Source organism: Eptatretus burgeri, chromosome 12 (genome assembly GCF_056783735.1).
Source record: "Eptatretus burgeri isolate ZD-2024b chromosome 12, Ebu_testis_v1, whole genome shotgun sequence".
Lineage (NCBI taxonomy): Eukaryota > Metazoa > Chordata > Myxini > Myxiniformes > Myxinidae > Eptatretus > Eptatretus burgeri.
The window spans coordinates 99,113,088-99,135,967 of NC_140972.1; the positions used below are offsets into that span (position 1 = coordinate 99,113,088).

The 22,880-nt window shown below is 42.6% G+C and overlaps 1 protein-coding gene across 5 annotated transcripts in view; it reads left to right on the forward strand.

The window, feature by feature from the left end:
* LOC147016225 (uncharacterized) overlaps nt 1-22,880 on the forward strand; it is a 78,922-nt gene that overhangs the window by 40,315 nt on the left and 15,727 nt on the right. For 4 of the 5 annotated variants that reach the window (XM_085849061.1, XM_085849065.1, XM_085849062.1 and 1 more), the window contains 3 exons: nt 5,466-5,725; nt 5,833-6,013; nt 20,332-20,395. In XM_085849061.1, the coding sequence (XP_085705187.1) occupies nt 5,466-5,725; nt 5,833-6,013; nt 20,332-20,395 (505 nt within the window). The remainder of the gene's footprint in view (nt 1-5,465; nt 5,726-5,832; nt 6,014-20,331; nt 20,396-22,880) is intronic. The other variant, XM_085849064.1, reaches the window with a different exon arrangement.

The following is a 22,880-nucleotide window of genomic DNA, read 5'->3' on the forward strand; positions in this document are numbered from 1 at the left end:
TCGATGGACAGCCAGACAGAAAATACAACTTTATAAATGTAGACCCCGCTATTCGCAGGGGATACATTCCTGAAAATGTCACAAATGTCGAGGTCCACGAATGTCGGGGCCTATCCCCTCCTCTCTCCTTCCCCTCTCCTCTCCCCCTACTACTGTTCCCTCTCCCTCTCTCTCCTGTCTTCCCCACTCCCCTCTCCCTCCCCATTCCTGAAGCATCAATCTTCACAGCAAGGAACCACGATTCATGGACTATGCTGTCTCCTTATCTGTGCTGCACCCAACAGGGCCTTCCCTGGTCCTGAAGTATCAGTATTTCCCTCAGCAGGAACCAAGATTAATGGACCAAGCGTGTTTCTTATCCGTGCTGCATCTCCCCCTCCCTCCTCTCCATCCCTGAAGCAGTGATGATGCAGACCCATGTGGCCTCTGGGGTACACCGGTCTCGATCCCTTCCCTCTTGGATCCATCTTTTCCTGGTCTCACCCCTCCTTGATGGGACAGAATTGGAAAAACCCAGCAAGCCGCTGTGCAAGGTCAAGATGCTAGACCATGACCCATACATATGTCAATAGGCTCAACTCCGGGCACCATGTGCGTGGCCCTTTGCCCCATCAAAACTGTTGTCCCCGGCTCGGTTCTCACTCGCATCAAAGCTGTTGTATTTGGCGCGGTCTTTGATCCCACAAATCTCAGTCTCTGTCGTCCTCAACAGGCAGAGCTTTGCAAGAGGGAGTTTGCAAAAGCTCAGGCCTTCTCTCCTCGAAGCACGGGGTCAACAAGTCTCACCACGCTGCAGGACCAGGCCACGTCACACGGCATGATATCGGGAACCTCGTGCGCAGCCTGTCCCGTCCAAACTGCCATTTTCGGCTTGGTCTTCACTTCCTTCAAAACTGATGTATTCGATGCAGTTCTCAGTCATTTCCGTCCCAAATGAGAGGGAGACGGCATATAAATGCCGTCTCCCTCTCGCCAACACCATCTTCTTCGTGTGTATGTGTTTTGGGGCAAGGGGTGCGTGGGAGGGAGGAGGCAGGGGAAGTTGTGGAAAGAGGAAGGAGATGAGTGAGAGTCCAGTTGGAGGAGTGGGAGGGGAAGGGTTGGCATCCAGAAGGAGAAGGGACAGATGGGAAGGGTGCAAGTCTGGTCGGGGGATCGGAAGGGTGAGAGGAGGGGGAGGGGAAGGGTGGGAGTCTGGTGGGAGGAGGGGGAGGGGAAGGGTGGGAGTCTGGTAGGAGGAGGGGAGGGGAAGGGTGGGAGTCTGGTGGGAGGAGGGGAGGGGAAGGGTGGGAGTCTGGTGGAAGGAGGGGAGGGGAAGGGAGGGAGTCTGGTGGGAGGAGGGGGAGGGGAAGGGTGGGAGTCTGGTGGGAGGAGGGGAGGGGAAGGGTGGGAGGAGGGGAAGGGTGGGAGGAGGGGAGGGGAAGGGTGGGAGTCTGGTGGGAGGAGGGGGAGGGGAAGGGTGGGAGTCTGGTGGAAGGAGGGGGAGGGAAGGGAGGGAGTCTGGTGGGAGGAGGGGGAGGGGAAGGGTGGGAGTCTGGTGGGAGGAGGGGGAGGGGAAGGGTGGGAGGAGGGGAGGGGAAGGGTGGGAGGAGGGGGAGGGGAAGGGTGGGAGTCTGGTGGGAGGAGGGGAGGGGAAGGGTGGGAGGAGGGGGAGGGAAGGGTGGGAGTCTGGTGGGAGGAGGGGGAGGGGAAGGGTGGGAGTCTGGTGGGAGGAGGGGAGGGGAAGGGTGGGAGTCTGGTGGGAGGAGGGGGAGTGGAAGGGTGGGAGTCTCGTGGGAGCAGGGGGAGGGGAAGGGTGGGAGGAGGGGAGGGGAAGGGTGGGAGTCTGGTCGGGGGATCGGAAGGGTGGGAGTCTCGTGGGAGGAGGGGAAGGGTGGGACTCTGGTGGGAGGAAGGGAAAGGGAAGGGTGGGAGGAGGGAAGGGTGGGAGGAGGGGAGAGGAGAGGAGGGGAAGGGTGAGAAGAGGGGAGAGGTGAGGAGGGGAAGGGTGGGATTCCAGAGGGATGGGGGTTGGAGAAGGAGAAGAAAGGGAGGGGGTGGGAGAAGGGAGGAAGGGGTGGGGTGGGATGAGGGAGGGGAAGTTATGGGAGGAGGTACCTGGCATTGCCCAGAAACGTCAGGTACCTTTGCTAATGTTCACACCCCTCCACTTTTTAAAAATTTTGTTGTGTTACAGCCTGAATTGAAAATGGGTTGAATTGAAATTTTTTGTCATCAATCTACACAAAATACCCCATAATGACAAAGTGAAAACGTGTTTTTAGAATTTTTTTACAAATTGCTTAAAAATTAAAAGCTGAAATATCATGTGTCAATAAGTATTCAAGCCCCTGAGTCGATACTTGGTGGAAGCACATTTGGCAGCGATTGCAGCTTCGACTCTTGTGTATGTCTGTATCAGCTTTGCACATCTGGATTTGGGGATTTTCTCCCATTCTTCCTTGCAGATTTGCTCAAGCTCTGTCAAGTTGGATGGGAAGCGTCTGTGAAGAGCAATCTTTAAGTCTTCCACAGATTCTCAATGGGATTCAAGTCTGAGCTTTGTCTTAACCACTCAAGGACTTTCACATTCTTGTTCTGAAGCCATTCCAGTGTTGCTTTGGCTGTATGCTTGGGGTCATTGTCCTGTTGGAATGTAAATCTTCACCGCAGTCTTTGGTCTTTTGCACTCTGAAGCAGGTTCTCAAGGATTTACCTGTATTTGGCTCCATTCATTGTTCCCCCTATCCTTACAAGTCTCCCAGTCCCTGCCACTGAAAAGCATCCCTATAAGCATGATGCTGCCACCACCATGCTTCATGGTCAGGATGGTGTTAGATGAGTGATGAGCTGTGCTCTATTTCTGCCAGATGTAGTGCTTTGCATTCAGGCGAAAGAGTTCAATTTTTGTCATCAGACCACAGAATCTTTTGCCTTGTGCACTCGGTCTTTCACCTGCGTTTTTTAAACTCCAGGTGTACTGTCATGTGCTGCCTTCTCAGGAGTGGCTTCCATCAGGCCACTCTCCCATAAAGCCTAGATTTGTGAAGCGCTGCAGAGACTGTTGGCCTTCCGGCAGGTTCTCCCATCTCAGTCAAGGAACTCTGTAGTTGTGTCAGAGTGGTCATTGGGTTCTTGGTCACCTCCCTGACCAAGGTTCTTCTTGCCCAGTTGCTCAGATTGGTTGGATGGCCAGCTCGAGGAAGAGTCTGGGTAGTTCCATATTCTTTCCATTTCCTAATGATGGAGCTCACTGTGTTCTTGGGAACTTTCAACACTCTAGAAATTGTTTTATACCCTTCAGCAGATCTATGCCTCCTCACAATTATATCTCAGAGTTCTACGGACAGTTCCTTGGAAGTCATGGTAGAGTTTCTGCTCTGACATGCATTGTTAGTGAACTGTGGGACCTTATATAGAAAGGTGTATTTCTTTAAGTCATATCCAATCAATTGAATTGGCCACAGGTGGACTTCAGTCAAGTTTTTGTAGACATCTCAAGGATAATCAAAGAAAATTGGATGCATCTGAGCTCAATTTGGAGTGTCATAGCTTTCTATGTATGGGTGTGAATACTTTCTGAAGGCACTGTAACGAATAAATGGATTCTGCTTCTCCTTAACAGCACTCCTTATCTCACTACTCAATCACCCTGGCCTTTTTCTGCCTCTAGTTTTACACATCATTGGAATGCCCTTACTCTGCACTCCATAGCCTGGTGTTGGCTTAGCGGTGAGGGTGGCTGGCTTGGGACATTACAGCCCTGAGAGTTCAAGCCTTTGTCGACCGTTGAATTAATACCAGGTGGGGTTGACTCGGCCTATCATCCTTCCGAGGTTAGCGAAATGAGTACCATTGCACTGAGGTAATAATAATTTGGGGTAACCTGAGTCGGAGTGGCGACCCGTCCAGGACTGTACTCCTTTTCAATGAAACTGTCTCGGCAGCTCTATGCACCTTTACGTCATGAAAGGAATGGTATTAATAATAATAATAATAATAATAATAATAATAACAATATTATTATTATTATTTTACTCTACACTCAACATTTTCTCCTTGAAGTTCTCCCATTTCTCTAATGCAGAGTGCCCTCTTCTTGGCCTCTCCCAATGTACATCACCCAACTCTCTCCTTATACCCTCAACATTTGCTTTCTTGAAATCTAATAACCTTACTCGACTATCCTGAATGAACTATTAACAGAATTCTTGCATACACCATGTTATGATCACTTGATCCTAAATGCTTCCCTCCCTCCACCATATTGGGATCGTTACTTAAAAGGAGGTCTAACAATGCACTCCCCCTCGTGGACTTATCTAAAACTGGGTTAAAAACAAATCCTGGACTAAATCTAGGAAATCCTCATCTGCTCTGCCCTTTCCCTGTTCCTGGACCCAATCTGTCCCTGGCAAGTTAAAATCCTCCATAATTAATACTCTTCCCTTACCACATGCCCTTTTGAATTATTCATGTATTCCTCCTTCCTCCTCTTCCTTCACACCCGGAGCCTTTTAAAGCATCCTGCCAGTATCTTACTGTTTTTACAATCTCTAATCTCTAAACAGAATCCTCAGCATTTATTCCCTCCTTAATGTCACCGTTTTCTCTTGATGCAATGCTGTCCTTTACCCAGATTGCTACTCCTTCTCCTATTCTCTCCTTCCTATCACACCGATACACCTTGTAGGCTTCTTATCCTATCCTCCAGTTACTCTCCTCCTTAAACCATTTCTCGCTGACTGCAACTTCTGTATTTTCACACAATTAATCCCCCCCACCCCAGAAAATTTCAGGCATTTATAACCCACACACGTTTGTAACATGCCAGACAGCTTTCCTCTCAACATGATCACAACAACGCGATCTCCACCATATCTTTAGTAGCCAACACGGCTTTTGTGGTGAAGAACCAACGAGCAGCTCTTGAAATACAACTGCGGTTAAATAACCAATTGACATTAACCCTTAGGTGCAGGCCTCAAAAACTGATTTGGAAGATAACCAAACAATGCAATTTTTTTGTTTTATTAAATACTTCCCCTTATTGTGGTGGCATGATTTCATGCTTTCAACTGGCTATGATCAACAGTGCAACACCACTGCTACCAAGTATGGAGGCACCACTGATGCAATGCCCCTAATCCTGGTACACTGGTACTAATTTCACTGACCTTGGAAAGATGACAGGCTGAGTCAACCCCACCTGGTGTTAATTCAGCAGCTGACAGGGCTTGAACTCAGGACCCTAAGATCCCAAGCCCACCACCCTAACCACTAAGCCAACAACAGGCTTACAATGCTAATAATAGAATGTAATCAAGTAACATAAATAAGTCCAACTTTTGCAGAATGCGTTCCGTGATAGTTTTCTCTTGTTTTCGTTCGTTTTCATTCTCACAGATGTATGTGATTATGGAGAATAGAAGAATGCAGCTTTTTGGATGTACCACATGCCAGTGCCACACATTTGTCTTTTGCAGAAGCCGCGAGTTGGTTTGTACCTTTGAACGACAAGGGAATCTCCAGTAACTCTCACACGTGCAAACTCAAGATTGCAAGTTGCACCCCGTTTGAGCGGAACCACGGCTCTTCCTTTGAGCACATGGCGATGACAAACGACGAGCCAATGAGGTGGAAACCAATGACCTTGCAGGTACAACTTGGAAAAGTTGTGAGAAATTCTTGTTGGAAATGCAGTTTAGTCTTGACGAGCAAAATCGGACCAAAAATGAAAACGAAGGTTTGTGAATAAGTTTGATGTTTTCTCTGCAAACCAATTGTCATGGGTGACATGACTGCATTGTTCCAGGCTGTAACAGTCAGTGACTCCTGAACCTCTATTTACAGGAAGCTTTGCGGTTAAATCGACCTTGGCTTTTGTCCCGGTCACGGGAACGTGTACGGTGTCTTGCACTTATACATGCTGAACGTCGGTTGAAAGTGGCTTTGGATGAAGAGCGTCGGCGCCTGTTTGCTCCATGCTCTGGATGCACAGCAAAAATGGCAGAATCTGGCATTTTAACCCCCGGTACAACAAGGCCTGCTTTTAGTTTGAATAAGTGTCACTGCCTCCTCTTTGTGAAACGAATGAGTTAAGCTGTATTACCTGAATGGGTTAAAAAAAAAACAAACATGATCCAAGGCTCATAGTGGATGACACACACACACACACACACACACACACACACACACACACACACACACACACACACACACACACACACACACACACACACACACACACACACACACACACACACGAAAACAAAAACAACCCAAAGAGATTCTTTCGCGAACTAGGAAAACAAATGCAAGATGTAATAAGTCCCCCCGAGAAGGATAGACTTGAAAACTTTTGTAAAGGAATCTAGAAAGATCCAACATAACACAACTAGAACTACGTTGTTGATGGCACACCATCTCATATTCCCGCGTGCACTGCTTTGTCCCATTAACGCTCGGTGAAATTTTATCTTGCAAAATGGATTGACTATTCTTTTCTATTTGATGTGCTTTATGACCAAAGACTTACTATGTTTACTAAATCAGAAGTCATTGCAAGCATGTCAACATTTCATGAAACATTAATTTAACACTGTGCATCAATTTAATCATAGGAATGAACTGTGTATAATATTAATTATAATAATTATTCATAATTAGATAAATACAGTAAAACCTGTGACTGTTTGTCACTCATGGGGGCTACATAAGTAAGTTCTTTATAAAAGAATTTACCATGTACAATGGTAAATACACTTTAAAAAAAAATCAGCCCCCATGACCCCACCCCCTCTTGCCTGGCCCCTCGGGGTCATATCAAAAATCCGACAGTGTTGTGCACTTCCCAATACATATATCTACTATGTCCCAAAGTTTCAAGTTCTTATCTCAAACGGTGTCGGAGGAGCTATTTTGACCCCCTATCTGCTAAGCACCCCCCAAGCACCCTCTGATCATCATGTGTTTTAAAAAAAAATGTTGTTAAATGTATAACTCATGAATATGTTTGCTTTCAAAAGCTACAAGACAATTTAAAAAAAAAAATCGACCCCATGACCCCAACCCCTCTGGCCCGCCCCCTAGGGGTCATATCCGAAGGTGTTGTGCACTTCCCCATACATATATGTACGATGTCCCAAAGTTTCAAGTTCCTATTTCAAACGGTGTAGGAGGAGTTACAGGGTAAAGCAGACGGACGGCGGAGACAATCACAATATTCCCGCTTTTCTTCAAAAGCGCGGGAATAACAAGGAGGTGGATTGGATCCAAAACTTGGAAAAGCAAAAGCAACACCTAAAGGAAATGTCCCCAGTGATAATTGATGAAGGAAAAAAAAAAAACACTTCCAAAAATGCCAAACTTTAAAAGCCTAGGCCCGATGGATTTCCAAATTTCTGGCTAAAGCAACTCGATGCTCTCCACAATCGCGATGCTCAAGCATTCAACAAACTTATCTAAGGGGAGGAGGTATTGGATGAGTGGCTCACCGAAGGTAACTCCGACCTCATCCCAAAATCTGAAGAAACCCAACTACCTTACAAGTATCCACAGTAAGGTAATCTTCATCCTGATGAAGCAGCACTTGTATGGAAGGAAGGAAGGAGGTATATAACAATAACATGTCTTCCAACAACATCTAAACTTCTGACCAGAATTATCACAGAAATTATGCATCAACTAACACAACAAGGAGGCCCAGAGACAGAACAGAAGAGATGTAAAAGAAGATGCCATGGAACAATCGACTACCTACTACTAAACAAGGCCATAGTTAAAACTGTAAAACGAGAAGAACCAAATTGTCCACTGCCAGGATAGACTATAAGAAAAAGCTTTTGATAGTGTTCCACATTCGTGGATGATAAAATGCATCTACTTGCACAAGATCAACCGAAAAAATCATCAAACTGAGTAAGAAAGTAATGAATCTATGGAATACCACACTCGTGCTGCAGCACTTAGAAGGAAAGATCAAAATACCAGGAGTGAAGATGCATCGCTGGATCTTTCAGGGTGACAGCCTTTTGCCCCTCCTGTTTGCCTGGCTCTGGACCCACTGAGCAACCTCATGAATGACCAAGGACATGGATAAACCCTTGCATCCAATAAGAGAACGTCCAAAGAGACAGTGAACGTGGCGCATCTACTGTGCATGGATGATTTAAAACTCTTTTCATCAAACAACAAATTATTGGAAGAACAACTGAAATTAGTGAAAGGGAACTACGCCAACATGAAAATAGAATTTGGTCGAGATAAGTGTGTCAAGTGCACATTCATACAAGGTAGACCAACAAGAATGGACAACATAAAAATTGATACAAATACAACAGTGCAGGAGCTCGACAATGAAGCATCTTACAAATACCTCGGAGTAGAAGAGGGCCAAGTATGTCACAAACAAATGCGGAAAACAATTACCAGAGAATACCTGTGTAGAACGAGGCTGATCCTGAAAACTTACCTCTCTCCAACGAACAAAGTCAAAGCCATAAATCAACTAGCAGTACCAGTATTCCAGTCCAGCTGTGGAATAGTAAACTGGTCACAAGCAGGAATCAACAAACTAAATATCAAAACAAGGAAACCCCTCACCACCAAATGTTTTACAATAATCAATGTATCCCGATAATGTACGTGCTGATACGAGAAGGAGGTAGCGGCCTGATGGAGCTCAACCAAGTGCGCAGAGTGACAAATGTCAGACTGGCTGAATACGTGAAAAGTGCAACAGACTACTGGATCTAATTTGTACACAAACACAAAGACAGCAAGCCAGAGAAGGTATTCCTAACTTACCAAGCAAACAACTTCCAAAGACAGTTACGAATGGAAGATGTCGCACAAGAAACTGAAATGGCAACGAATACAACCCCAGTGATTGCAAAAAACACAAAAGAAAAATATAAAGCGAAATATCAACAGACATGCACCAACAACTGGGAGAACTATAAAATCAGTCAAACAGGTGGAGGTTCTGCAAGGTAGAAACAGAAAATACGAGTTACCATCTATCAGGATGTAAAAAAAACCCCCCAAAAAACCCATGTCAGAACAGCTGTATAGTACACATTTTGGCACAACAAGGTTTGTGCAGCAATCCACTAGCATATCTGCAGAAATTTCAATATTCCAGTTCCAGAAAACTCCTGGAAACATAAACCAAAAGCAATCATTGATAGCAAGGAAGTAACGCTCACGTTCGACCTGATGATCCCATTGAGCGTGAACAAAGCAAACAAAGCATTGTGACCGGCTATAGTACTGAGGAATAAAAAAACGGCATTGCTAATTGAGGTATCAGTTACCAGCAAATTTGGCCTCAACAATGCAGAAATCAAGAAAATGATCAAATACCAAGACCTCAAAAATGAAGTGGAAAGATCCTGGAAGCTAAAGAATGCCGAAATTATACTAGTGATCGTTGGAGCAGTGGGAATGATGACGAAGAAACTCATGAATCTTAAAACAACATCCCTGGGAATAGGAATACAAACAAACTGCAGTTGGAAGCTGTCTGGGGCTCAGCGATAATCCTCAAAAGACTCGAAGGAACAAAACTTTGAGAACAAAACTTCACAGCTTGGGCCATGAATCGTGACCTCATCCCTTTTTCCAAAACAGAGGTAGATACTTCGAGACCTGGGAGAACTCCGTTCCACCTTCTGAAACCCGCATATGGAGATGACAACCAACAATGCACACACACACACACACACACACACACACACACACACACACACACACACACACACACACACACACACACACACACACACACACACACACACACACACACACACACACACACACGAAAAGACTATTAGAAGAGACAAACAGCCACTGAGATTGAGGGAAGTATCGTCACTTCCCAGGGCACTTTGGGTATCAGCAACACCACAACAATGGCTCCGCTTTTCTCACCATGCTCTTCTCGCTGAAGGGATGAGTCAATTTATTTGTATAATCCTAGCCACCTGGGTTTAATTAATAAGGTGAGAGCTAAATGGTTATTACTAACATGCGCAGGTGAGATGTGAGTTGGTCTTTGTTTTTCATTTTTTTTTTCTTATTTATTTTTTACCTTTACTTGTTTATTTTAATTCTTTCACACAACTTCCAATGCTAATGGGGACCTGTTAATACAAAAACCAACCAAATTCAAACAAGAGATTACAATGACATCTAAAAACCTTCTCGCATGACTGAATCAAACTCTTAGCAAAACAACCCCTCTCTCTCTAACATGATGGAAATGCATCTTCTTAGAACGAACCACACAATCATCCTAAACAGACAAATTCGATCAGATCTAATAAGCTGAGATGAAAACGCATTGTAGCTTATCTTAACTGCGACTTTACTAGATGGAAATGTACACAAGACAGGAAACCTAAAACATTTAACCTGATGACACACATTTGTACTGGACCTAAAACTATTTTTCCAACTCTAACTACCACATCCAGATATGTCACTACACTATCATCACGACGACTCTTATCTGCTATTACGCTTTCTGGATAAATCCTATGAATCAGTATCAAAAAACATAATTAATCACACATATATCATCAATATAACGACATGTAGAAGATAATATTTTAGCTCAGCCTAATAACTTCTTCTCCTTCATCGACTTCTGCACAAATGAAAACTCGCATTAAACAAGGAAAATATCCACTAACACGGGGCTACAGTTCCTTCCCATTGGAATACCTTTTATTTGTTGAAATATTTTCCCACCAAAATATACAAAAACGTGAAACAAAATAAAATTAACATCATCTTTCAATTTTTGTTGGTCAAAACAATTAAAACCCATAAAAATAAAGATTTATTATAAAAGTTAACAATTTTATCACGAACATGAAAGAGTGCCAAATCCAAATTTGTATCCAAGGTAGAAAAATCGAAAACATCAACAGATTTAATATTGAGGAATCTAATCCTATCCAACAACTTGAAAGTGGAACTAATACACCAGAAAGTGTTAAGACTATAATTGTTACTAATTGATGAACAATATTTCCTAGATTGATCCCTAACGACTCGGAAACCTGAATTAACCGTAACTGACAACTGTTTCAAAGTACAGTGACCTAGCTCCCTCAATAAACCTAAACTAGGATGGGTTTTATGAATTTTAAGGATTCAGAAAAAACGGGGAATACACAAATTTATCTCTTTACATTTAATGTTAAAATTATTACCCAAAACTTTGTGATGCTCAGCTATAATGACTTGGAGAGGCTTTTGACATGGAACATATGTGTTATTTTCTGCACTGATAAAGGTAACTATATCAACAGCTAACTCCCTTCATAAAACCTTAACGTAAAACTTTTTACAAACCACCACAAAATTATTAGCTGCTTTATCTGCCGGAGCTATAACATGCTTAGCATGCAGATCCTCAATATCCTTACGAACCTGCAGATCCTCAATATCCTTACGAACATTTAAGCTTATTCAACAATGGTTTTGACCAATCCTGGGAAAACAAGCCTCGACTATGGGCTGTTTCACAATGAGGACACCAAGTTTGTCTCGCAACCACTAAAAATTCAAACTCAGTATTTTTATTTCTCCAAATCCAACATTGTTAATTACAATATTTATATCCAAATTTTTGGAGCATCTGAATGAATATTTCTTATTTAAAATAATACCCCAAGGATGTTAGGAGAGTATTTTTAAAACTATAACAGTCATTAATACAATTCAACTATAACCACAAAATAACAACACTATCAAACTTCAGTGGTTTCCATATGTTCCACAAGTATTATTCCATTACTGGAATTATGATTCAGTATACAAATGAAGTATATTTGTAGAAATATCAATAAAAGACTGAACTAAGTTTCAAATATCCAGAAAAAAGATATGTTTTAATTACCACTGTCACTAATAGCACTGCATATGATGGAACTTAGCACAAAATTTTAAAACTACATGTACTTTTCTACATATTCTGAAAAAATTACTAATTTATCTCTGAAAATAAAAGTTTACCACCACAATGAAAAAATGAAGAAAATCACATATTTTTTCCGGAGAGGACATAATTTTTTGACATGAAGCAATACATTCTGTACAAGATATAACTGCAAAGTAATACATTTATCTTATAATGCCAATACAAAATACACCTAGTAAGTGAATCTAGACGGGATTTTGGCACTTTTTAAAACCGGCTGTATCATTTAGCCCAACGGTTTCTAAAGATGCGATAACTTTGAGATGTATTAGTATTCAGACATTTATTTAATAATATATTTTATTTTATTTAGTAATATAATTTAAAGCTATATGCAAAATAGGACCTGTCCTGAAAAAAAACAGCAGTTTATTCCATACACTAAAAGTTTCTCAGCTTGTTAAATATCATTTGGAAATTCCCCAAAATGCTTCCGGAGAGGACAATATGTTTTGACATGAATGTATGAATATTCTGAATAATATAACTTGAAAGAAATACATTTATCTTATTTTCAGATACAAAATATATATTTATTAAATCAAAACATAAGATATTATCTTATTCAACATGATCATTTGTCATGTATACATCATTAATCATACATTTGACACAGGCAAGACCAGTTGGAAATGTATTGTTACTCAGACATTTAAGTAATACATGATTAGTCACTAAAATTTATATATAACTGAAATATTCACCCTGCCTTGAAGGAAAAAGAAAGAGTTCATCTCCTGAACTAAATATTAATCTGCACAATCAAAAATAAGGAAATTCTTCTGGAGAGGACAAAATGTTTTGACATGACAAAATATACATGTAATGTCATGGCTACTTTTATAAGCATGGGGATGAAGATTACTGCATACAGTACTGTATCATCTTATTTGATTTTACTGAAGGCCTGAGTAACAGAGGCAAGATCCTCTATTATGAATGGGTCATTTCCCAGCAAAGTAATAGGCCCGAAGAAAATAAATGAAACATGTAAGTTTTCCTCAATGTCCCTGCGTCTTGGCCATTGGAATACTAAAGCAGTAACCACTATAGCAGTACAATGCTAAAACTACAGGAGAGTGAGGGGTTATTCTAACTGCCACCACTGTTTTCCACCAGCAGCAGTTGATTAATCTGCAAGCAGAAAAGTAGAAAATCTACATAAAGCAACAGGCATACATACGTCAAATATTTTTGTCCTCTCCGGAAAGTAATATTATGGGCTCTTTTATGTCTAGTATTGTACCAAATATCTGTATATTATTATTTGGGTGTAACTATATGTGATGACATGTTACTACATATTTATTTTTGCAAAAAGTGATCATACGGTGGGAATTATATCATATTTCTTTCTCAGACAACTAAGCATGTTCCAGGAAGCCCAGGTTTAGCCTTCAAAAACTAGAGTAAATGTGTTAAAAGTAATCAAATTCAGCATACTTTATTAACAATAGTCAATATTGTGCTGGATGAAGCAATAATTATACGAAATTCAATGTCATTTCATGTGATTAATCTCCTGTTGAATGCCATTGAATAACTTTCCGGAGAGGACATTATGGACATGGACATTCAATCAGTGTTGTAACAAGATAAATTACATAAATGTAAATACCTTTTACTGATGGATATTCATGACTATGTCAACCTTACAAAACATCAAAATTTATAGCCAGCAAGTAGTTTCCTTGTAACTCGTGGCAGTTTAGGTGTTTCCGGAGAGGACACGTTTTTGATGGACACATGTAAGGCAATCAGTGCAGGCCATGCAAATAGAAGGTTATTGGTTACACTCAAACTTTGTAGCATAATATCAGTGCAGGTATATACACACGTGGTAAAACACACAATAAACTTTAAAAAATATCCTTTATTTATATATAAAAAATGTATTCTACAATATGCATTTCCGGAGAGGACATTTTTTGACGGACGAACGGTGGGACATATTTATTGAGGGTGAAATAAATATTCATAGTCTGAAATGAATAATATGTTGTGGACAAAGTACAGAAGAGGTATTAAATTAATGCAACAACAAATAAAAGTCCCAATTTCTGCTTTTATTTGTTTATACACTGTGAGTGCAGTGTACCTGGAGAAAATGAGACAGCTATTTGTCAAAAAATGGCAATTTTTATGTCATTCTGCCAAAAATTGACATTTTTTGTCAAATAAAAAGTGGTCCAAGTTGTGCCATCACTAGTACCAACTACTGGCCCTAATGACAGAGATACTACAGCCTCTCATTTAGCTATTTAGCATGCAAGTGTACAAAATACCAAAAATGACCATGACTGTGAAACAGCCCCTATTAAAAATACTTGATCCTGTTGTCCAAAATATCCACAACCCTATCACACCATGTACTCAAAACATTTTCAGATAACCTAAACTTTTTATACATTTTTACGAACAAAAACAGAATTAAGAATAGAAGATCTAATATTGTTGCAGGGCCGGGACGTCGGCCACGGTCCATCAGCTGGATGGAGCCGCAAGTTAGCTCGACCGATCGCCCGGAATTCAGATCGTTGCCCAGGATAAGTCCGGGGTCGACAGGTCCTCTATCGCAGTGGTTCTCAACCTTTTGGAGCCGTGACCCACCAAAAAATTTAAGTTGGGGTTCGCGACCCCCCTCCCGACTCGCACTTGAAACACACTGCAGTGACATCACGGAGCGCATAAAAAAAATCCACAGTGCCTGGAGCACATTGGTCAACGCCTAGGTACTGCCAGCTGTTAAAACTAAACAGAACTAAACGAAACTGGCATCACAAATTAATTATTTACACTGATGTATAACACAGTAAAAACAGCCAGCCACATTCATAAAAAAGGCTTCTGTAATTGCAAAGAGCGGTATGTAGCCTATTTATGCACAGGACACAGACTGGAAGATTGAGCGACCCTCTGCTGCAGACAAAGGTTACAATCACACATGACAGCTACCAGACATACACAAACCTTGCATTACTGACCAAAAATATACAAAAAACAAAACAAAAAATTACCCCCGTGTGGGGGTGACGGTCATCTCTATAACACCACAAGTTCTCAATGTTCAGTTATGACCGAAGACTACTGCGCAACTCGAACTGCACAGTTTGGTTAAAGATGACTCGGCATTTTGGCGCGCGCGCACGAAATTATATTTTGAAAATAAATGCCGACGTTTACATTTCGGGTTTTGAAACTTTTCCACCTTCGGCGGAAAATGTATAAATATACAAGAGTCCAGTAGCAGCAGTAGGAAGGAGTTTGACTGTGAACTTGAGCATCACGTTGTCCATCATTACCTTCCTACCAAACCATCCCATCCTTCCCACCGATTAATTTGTTCTATAGTCATCATTTACTTTCAGTTATTGCAGAGTGTCTAACATGCATTCTGTAGAAGTTTGCTTAGTCCAAGTCAGTAGAATTGGTCGATTTTGATGGATGAGATGTTTGACCTGAACCAAAGAACCGAGCTAATCACCCCAACCGAACAGTAAAATAACCAAACCGCACACCCTTATTAATAGTGAAATAGTAAATGCAAGAAAAGCTCTCCAATAGACCTTATTCCTCGTCCGAGTTCGGAACATCTGAGCATGTGCAGTGCATTTTCAGCCTTAAATTTTGGTCAATTTCTCATCTATCACGAGCTCAAAGTTGCTGAAACTCGGCGATCTGTACTAAAAAATAATTCTCTACAAGTTAAAACCAAAACTAGCCTTCTCGCTGTTAAAATAAAAAAAGTGTTGCAGTGTTCCGAACGAGAGCCGAATAGGGTCTATTTCCTGACTTACCACACAGCTGTAGCTGTCTACTGGACACCAATCACCAAATTTATATACTATACTCTCCTCTGCACTAATGCCAACGAGTCCGTCAAATAATGCCTCGTTGGTATATGGCCAAAGTCCGTAGAAGTAGGTGGTATAATCACTATCACTCTATGTAGTAGAGTAGGTAGGTACACAGCAGCAAATGGCAGACAGACAACTATGACACAAACCAGTCAGTCAGTGGATTTGATGGGTAGATACGTAGGCCTGGCCTTTTTGTTTTCCAATCTCTTATAAAAAGTGCAACAACAACACTGACGACACCACACTACTCACTCTTACTATCCACAGTTCTGTTCGTTCAGTTCAGAATATTCCAGTGGACTCCACTGGACCAACCGATGACTAAGACAACTGATGACTGTGCACTATATGCAGGAATAATATTTATATGTGTACGACATAAAATAAACGCGGAAGGAAACCGGATATATCGCAATCACACATGGCGATTATTTGACGAAGCAATGATAAACACCGGAAATATCAAAAACACAACACTGTAAAAACTTCATATGACTGGACACCTGTCCCGTCGTGTCGGCTGCCGATCAATATTCGTGTCAAAAGAAGGATGGCGTATATCAAAGTGCTGGAAAACAATGGAGATCTCTCTATTGTTTTCCAGCACTTTGACGTATATTAAACACGTAACGATATGCCATCCGATATTTTTCGATTCTGATAGCTTCCATGACCTAGGCCTATGGCGATTTGCTGATTTGGTGGGGACATTCGGCTATGAGTGGGGGAACCTAAAAAGCTATGCTATGGGCAGGCCACGGGCGGGCAGGCAGGCAGATTATATAATAGGAGTCACAAACCGAGAGTTAACGAATACCAAGCACGAGAACGACCTTTACAAGCATGAGTTCCTGTTACTAGGGTGTAGTGTTCTCGGGTCAGGAGGGATTTTTGGCCAACTTTGAAGTCACGTGACGCGAAAACGAAAGCGAATATCGAAAATCCGGCCCGACCAAATCTAGATATTGTCCCATAGATTCATATGCCACAATCAAATTCAAGATAACTTAAGAAATGTAGGAGGAGATAGATTTTGAAAATCGTCATTTTGCAACTACATGAAGCAGTTTTCACAAAATTCAGTCACATGACGTGTACGTATTCGAAGATATCGGTATTCTTTCGAATGGACATGAAAGACAAGGTCTGCTGCTATGCAATGGCACCATTCACTAACTTTTACCATGCCCAGTCGAGAATATATAGCCTCCTGAAGGTAGGGCAGTTTTTGAAAACTTTGAAGTCACATGACGCGAAAACGAAAGCGAAATTCGAAAATCCGTCCCGATCAAATTTAGATATTGTCCCATACATTCATATGCCACAATCAAATTCAAGATCGCTTGAGAAATGTAGGAGGAGATAGATTTTGAAAAATCGCAATTTTTGCATTTTTTGCCAACTTTGAAGTCACGTGACACGAAAACGAAAGCGAATATCGAAAATCCGGCCTGACCAAATTTAGATATTGTCCCATAGATTCATATGCTACAATCAAATTCAAGATCGCTTGAGAAATGGCGGAGATAGAATTTGAAAATCGTCATTTTTGCAACTTCAAAGGCCTCGTGACCTTGACCTTCGGTGACCTTGAAAGTCATACCATCGTGTACGACCATCGACGTCTATCAGGATAACTAATGACCAGATCTCCAGCTTCAACTTCATTGTGAACGGACGGACGGATCGAAGGACATCGACACCCATATTATTAGGTCATGCTTGAAGAGATGACCTAAAACTAAATCAATTTGGCTTTAAGTACAGTTTTAAATTTTACTCAAGATCCGACAGCACAACTAATTGTGAAGGAGGCAACAGGACTGCTTTACAAGCTGATGGCAATAGGCTATTATCATTCATTCTCATATAGCTGGGCCTGCAAAACAAAACAACATATCCTCGTACATTTTCCCCTCGTAGCTGTATCTTGCAAAAACAAGTAACTGTGCATCACTGGAAACATCCGTTGTTTCGTCAATTTGGAGGGAAAATCTTCCACTTTTCTTCACTCGGTCAATGAGCTGCTCTTTAATGTCGTTGGCCATTTCACCAATGCGCCTCGCCATTGTGTCATTAGACAGTGGAATAGTCTCAAGTGTGCTCGCTATTTTTTTTTTCAACATGCATAGCTCTGGTCATTGCAATCGCTGCTGGGCGGATCAGGCTCTCTGCAATAGTATGGGGCTTTTTGGATTGAGCAACCAGGTATGCCACTTCATATGAAGCCAACAGGGCTTTGACAAGGATTGTAGAGTGCTCACGTAAGTCGTCTTTTGGCTCTGCAGTTCTCCCTCCTTACGAAGAAAAAAAATCTAATGGTTTGTCAATGTCTCTTCAATTTCACTGGTTTCAAGCTTTCGTGAGCAAGCACCTCTGAACACAGAACACAATGTGGATATTCCACTTCATTTTTGGCTAGGCATGTGAATCCGTACTGCAGAAAGTCAGTCTGATATTTCCGATGCTTGTTGGAGGCCAAATCTGTCGCTGGCGCCTTACGTTTTTCAGTTGAACTTGTAACAGTTGGCCCACCTTCACATGTGTCATCTTGGTCCGCATCTTGAGCTGGCAGACGTTTTTTGACAAGCCACCGATCCATATTCAGCCACCTTGCGCTAACATTGACTTTCAGCACCCGCCACACTGTGCCTCTCTCTCTCTCTCTCTCTCTCTCACACTCACTCACTCACTCACTCTCTCACACACATACTAATTTCACTTGCTGCTCAAATCTGTTTCATAATGACTACATTATAACATTGGTATGGGAGATTTAATTGAAAAATCATTTTCAAAAAATATTTATTAATTTCTTTATTGTTTATTTGTTTTGACAACCTTCCCGCGACCCCCAGGTTGAGAACCATTGCTCTATCGGACCGAAATTCGCCAATGGATAGACCACGTGGGGTAGGGTCAATTACCAATTTCAATTTACCTAAATACCCACGTGGTCCACTACCGGGGAGTTTCACCCTCTACGGAACTCGTACGGAAACGAGCCGCTTTGCGTGCTCATTCCGTGTGCGATTCAGAGCGGTTGAATCGCCGAGAACCGCCGGTCCTGATTATCCTGTGACAACGGCAATGGCCAGCTAATCCCTCACACGTGACACGCTCAGTCAATGCAAGAATAGACACAAACGAGCTGAAAACATTGAACAATCGGGGTATTTATTCACAATAGGGAAAGTGTAAACACAGAGCAGAATTAAACCGACTATAAAAGCAATGCAGTCAATGTACAGGCAAAAATCACTTAACCATTCCTACTTAAAGACGGGGCCCACAAGACACACACACGCACACACAAAGACCCAGGACGACATTGACCTTCCCGCCTCGTGCGGTCTTCGAGACGAGCGAACCAGGACGAGACCAGCCCAGCGTCGTCGAACTGCGACCCGTGCCCGAGATGACCAGCGAGCGTCCAGATGTGACCCGCGCTCGAGCTGACCAGTGAGCGTCAGGATCAGACCAATCTCTCTTCCTCATCCAAAAAGATCACCAACCTCTCTTTTCTCGTAGGGAGGGGCCTCTTCTCCTGACCACTCGCCTGTTGATTGGCCGGAACCATCGCGCGATTCCCTGGCCACCCTCCATTGGACAGATGCACGGTAGGCGGGGCAACTCCCACCCTCCTGGGCGGAGTCCCGAGCGGAGGCGTTTGTGGCTCCGCCCACCTCCTCACCTCTGACCGCGTGCTTCATGGCGATCGGGTTGAATCGGAAACGGGGAGGGTGAGACACCCACTCCTTGCCGATTGGCTAAGGAGGGACGCCATGCCCACGCTAGACTCCACCCACTGGCGAGCGCGCGAAGAATGCCGCGAGCGTCATGGCGTCAGGATGGAAGTGAAGATGGCGTTGTTATCGTTGGTATCGTCTTTGGTGTTGTTAAATAAAAGAAAACCTGACTATTAAAATAATTTCACAGTGCATTTACATTTATTCACCCATTAGACTAGGGGATGGATTCTAACTAGAAAAAACATACATATTGAAATAACTAAGCTATAGGAACTTGAATGTCTGTGTGCTCATGGCTTCCAGATTCACAACAATATAACGCCATGGCCGAATCACTGGTTTCCTTTATTTCAATGGGGTTCGCTCCCTCATTTTTTTCTGGCAACAACCTCTATGCTTGAGTCCCTAAAAATTGAATGTACATGAAGCGTATCCACCTGCATGCTAGAAAATTCACAAATCAAGAATTCATTACGAGTGTCATTTTTGGCAGGAGACTTACTGAAAAGAACCCTGCCACATAAAAAAGAAGTAAAGAGACTTAACCTCGTTTATTAAGCACATGCTCATCTAATGTAGTAATAGCTCGGTCCCCTTCAATGTCATGTACCAGTCTCTGCTGCACTTGTCCATTGATTTCGGTTTCTTTCTTTTTGACCCTGTTTTGCTGGCTGTGTATGCAACCTGACATGATGCATTATCTATCCTCATAATTCTGAGACTCATGTTCCCATTTGTTTTCTAACAGGAAAACAGAAATTGCCTCGGAAGAGAAAAATTTTGAGAAAGGAGGCTATCTTCAGATCAAGGCTGTGAGTTTGCTACTTCCTGTGATTAAATAATGTCCCTTTTCTTTATGTTCCTCTTTACAAGGGGCATCGGTTTGGGAAATAATTATAATGTTTGTTTTGTGCCATTCATTATTTGGCCGTTGGTGAGTGTCTTCTGACAACATTAAGGTCGGTGATGACAAACTTCACCGAAGTTTTGGACTTGTGGTAACTTGTGCAGCTTTATGCAATATATATATATATATATATTTTAAATTATCTTAGGTCATGGAAAGTAAAAATTATGTTACTGTGTTAACTTGTGAACCAGTGACTTGATTTTGCCCAAACTTGGTATCGGTATACAGTGTGAAAGAGAAATGAACTGATTAGTTGGTGGCATCAAGAGGTCAAAGGTTAGAGTCCGTGATAGGTTTTTATTCACGTGATAACTTAAGAAGAGCTGAAGTGATCTTCGTCAAACTTGGTTACAAGTATGTATAATGATGTATCCAAAAACTGATGAGATTATGGGGTCAAGAGGTCAAAGGTCATATCAGGTAAAAATGTGCTATTTGAGAACAGCTGAAGGGATTTAAATCAAACTTGGTACAAGCATGTATCGTTACGAATTCTCGCCCGCCGGTGTGCGGACAGCCGCTTTTCGCCGAATCGTGGCCGTACGCCCACCGGACGGACAAGTCAGTCACGACTTTCCGGAACAATGCCGAAAACCAGTCACGGGTGTGCTCCAAGCACACCACAACCTTGTCCGCACTCTACCCGCGCGCTACAGGGTCCGATCGCCAAATAATCGATTTACCTAATTATTCGCGCGGGTAGATTACCGAGAGATTGTACCTCAGCGAGGCCTGCTTGGACATGAGCCGCTTAAGCAGCTCGCTCCATTTTGGGATAACCGAGCAGGGTATTATCGCGAGGCCTCGCTGGACCCGATTCTATTATCGGCTATTTAAAAGCCCACTATATTCCGACGGCAAGATGGCAGTTCAATTGGGAAAAATGATGCGACGAACAGGTCAACATTTAAAGAAGCACATTTATTTCCAAACAACACATAAGCACGTAAGCAGTCATGCAATGAATGGGGGAAGCAGGCATGCAATTATACAGCCAAACACAATGCAAAGGAACTACGACCCTTTATTTATTATGTACAGTTACTTATACAATTCTACTTGACGGACTTGGCGCCACAACTTCCATACAAAGAAAAGCAAGGAAAAACCGCCTTAAAGACTGGACCTCTCGGGGTCTTTATGTCATGGAGCTTTGAGGACCGAAGGAGCTCCAAGAGGCCGCGCAGGTTACCTTCACCTCAGACCGTTCGGTGCTGGTTGGCGAGCTCTCTCCGGCTCTCTCCACGTCCCGAACAAGAACACTCAGCTCCGCGCGGCACAGCAGGCTTGGCTGTGCTCGCGTCTCCTCCGTTCTCCTCAGCTTTGCCACCGACTGCAGGCTCCAGGCACTTCGAACCCCAACAGGCACTCCACAGACTGGCTGACTGACCCTCAGCAGACCCAATTCGACAACCACCTCGAGAGACAGACCGACCACGACCCTCTCGTCAGCTCCAAGAAAAAGACCTCGAGAGAGACTCTCAACAACCGCCAGACCTTCTCATCAGCTCGTCCTTTATATCCACGGTGCGTCCCCCCTCCCCTCCGCGGCGTGTGGGGTGGGGGGGGGGGAACATTCCAACAGAGATCGGCTGGATGAGTTGTTTCCCAACTGTAAATCTTGTTTACCCGATCTGAGGGAAATTGGGGCGGGAGTTGAGTTCCAACCGTCAATCTTGTTTACCCGATCTGAGGGAACTTGTAAAGTGAATGCTTTTAACAGTCGCTTTCCGAGGGAGTGATGGAGTTGTTGTTGTTGTTGTTGCCCTTTGGTGTTCGTGGAGATGTCGGCGGTTGTGGAGAAGTTGGTTTGTGGTTGTTGTAAAAGAAAAATGGCTAACTGAAGATTCACAGCCCTGCACACGAATAATTGCCCGTTAAACATCGGTGGGGAAATCTAACTGAACACAGACTTATCGACATAACTGATCAAAGGACCTATATGGTGTCCTGTGAATTTCCACAGCCGTAACAGTATATTGATGTAATAATGTGGGTGGAGGCATATCTGGCAACGTCGTGACGTTGAAGAGTGACATATTTCAACAGACATTTTGACAATCTGGCAAACGCAAACTCACCAGTCACTTATCTGTGATTATCATGCGATATGTCTAAACGCATTCAACTTTAATGGCACCAACCGTTCACGCATCATGAATTCGAAAATTATTTAGATTTTATTACCAAACTTTAAAAGAGCTGCAGTGGCCTTCAAAAGTATTCACCCCATACCAAGTTTCGATGAACTACAAATTATGTAAAAACATTCTTTCCAAATTAACTTTCTTTATTCAATACTGAAGAGATCATGCTAAACACTGTTATAGTTGAATGAGGTTACATGTCAGGAATATGTAAAAAACATGTACAAATCAAAATTCACT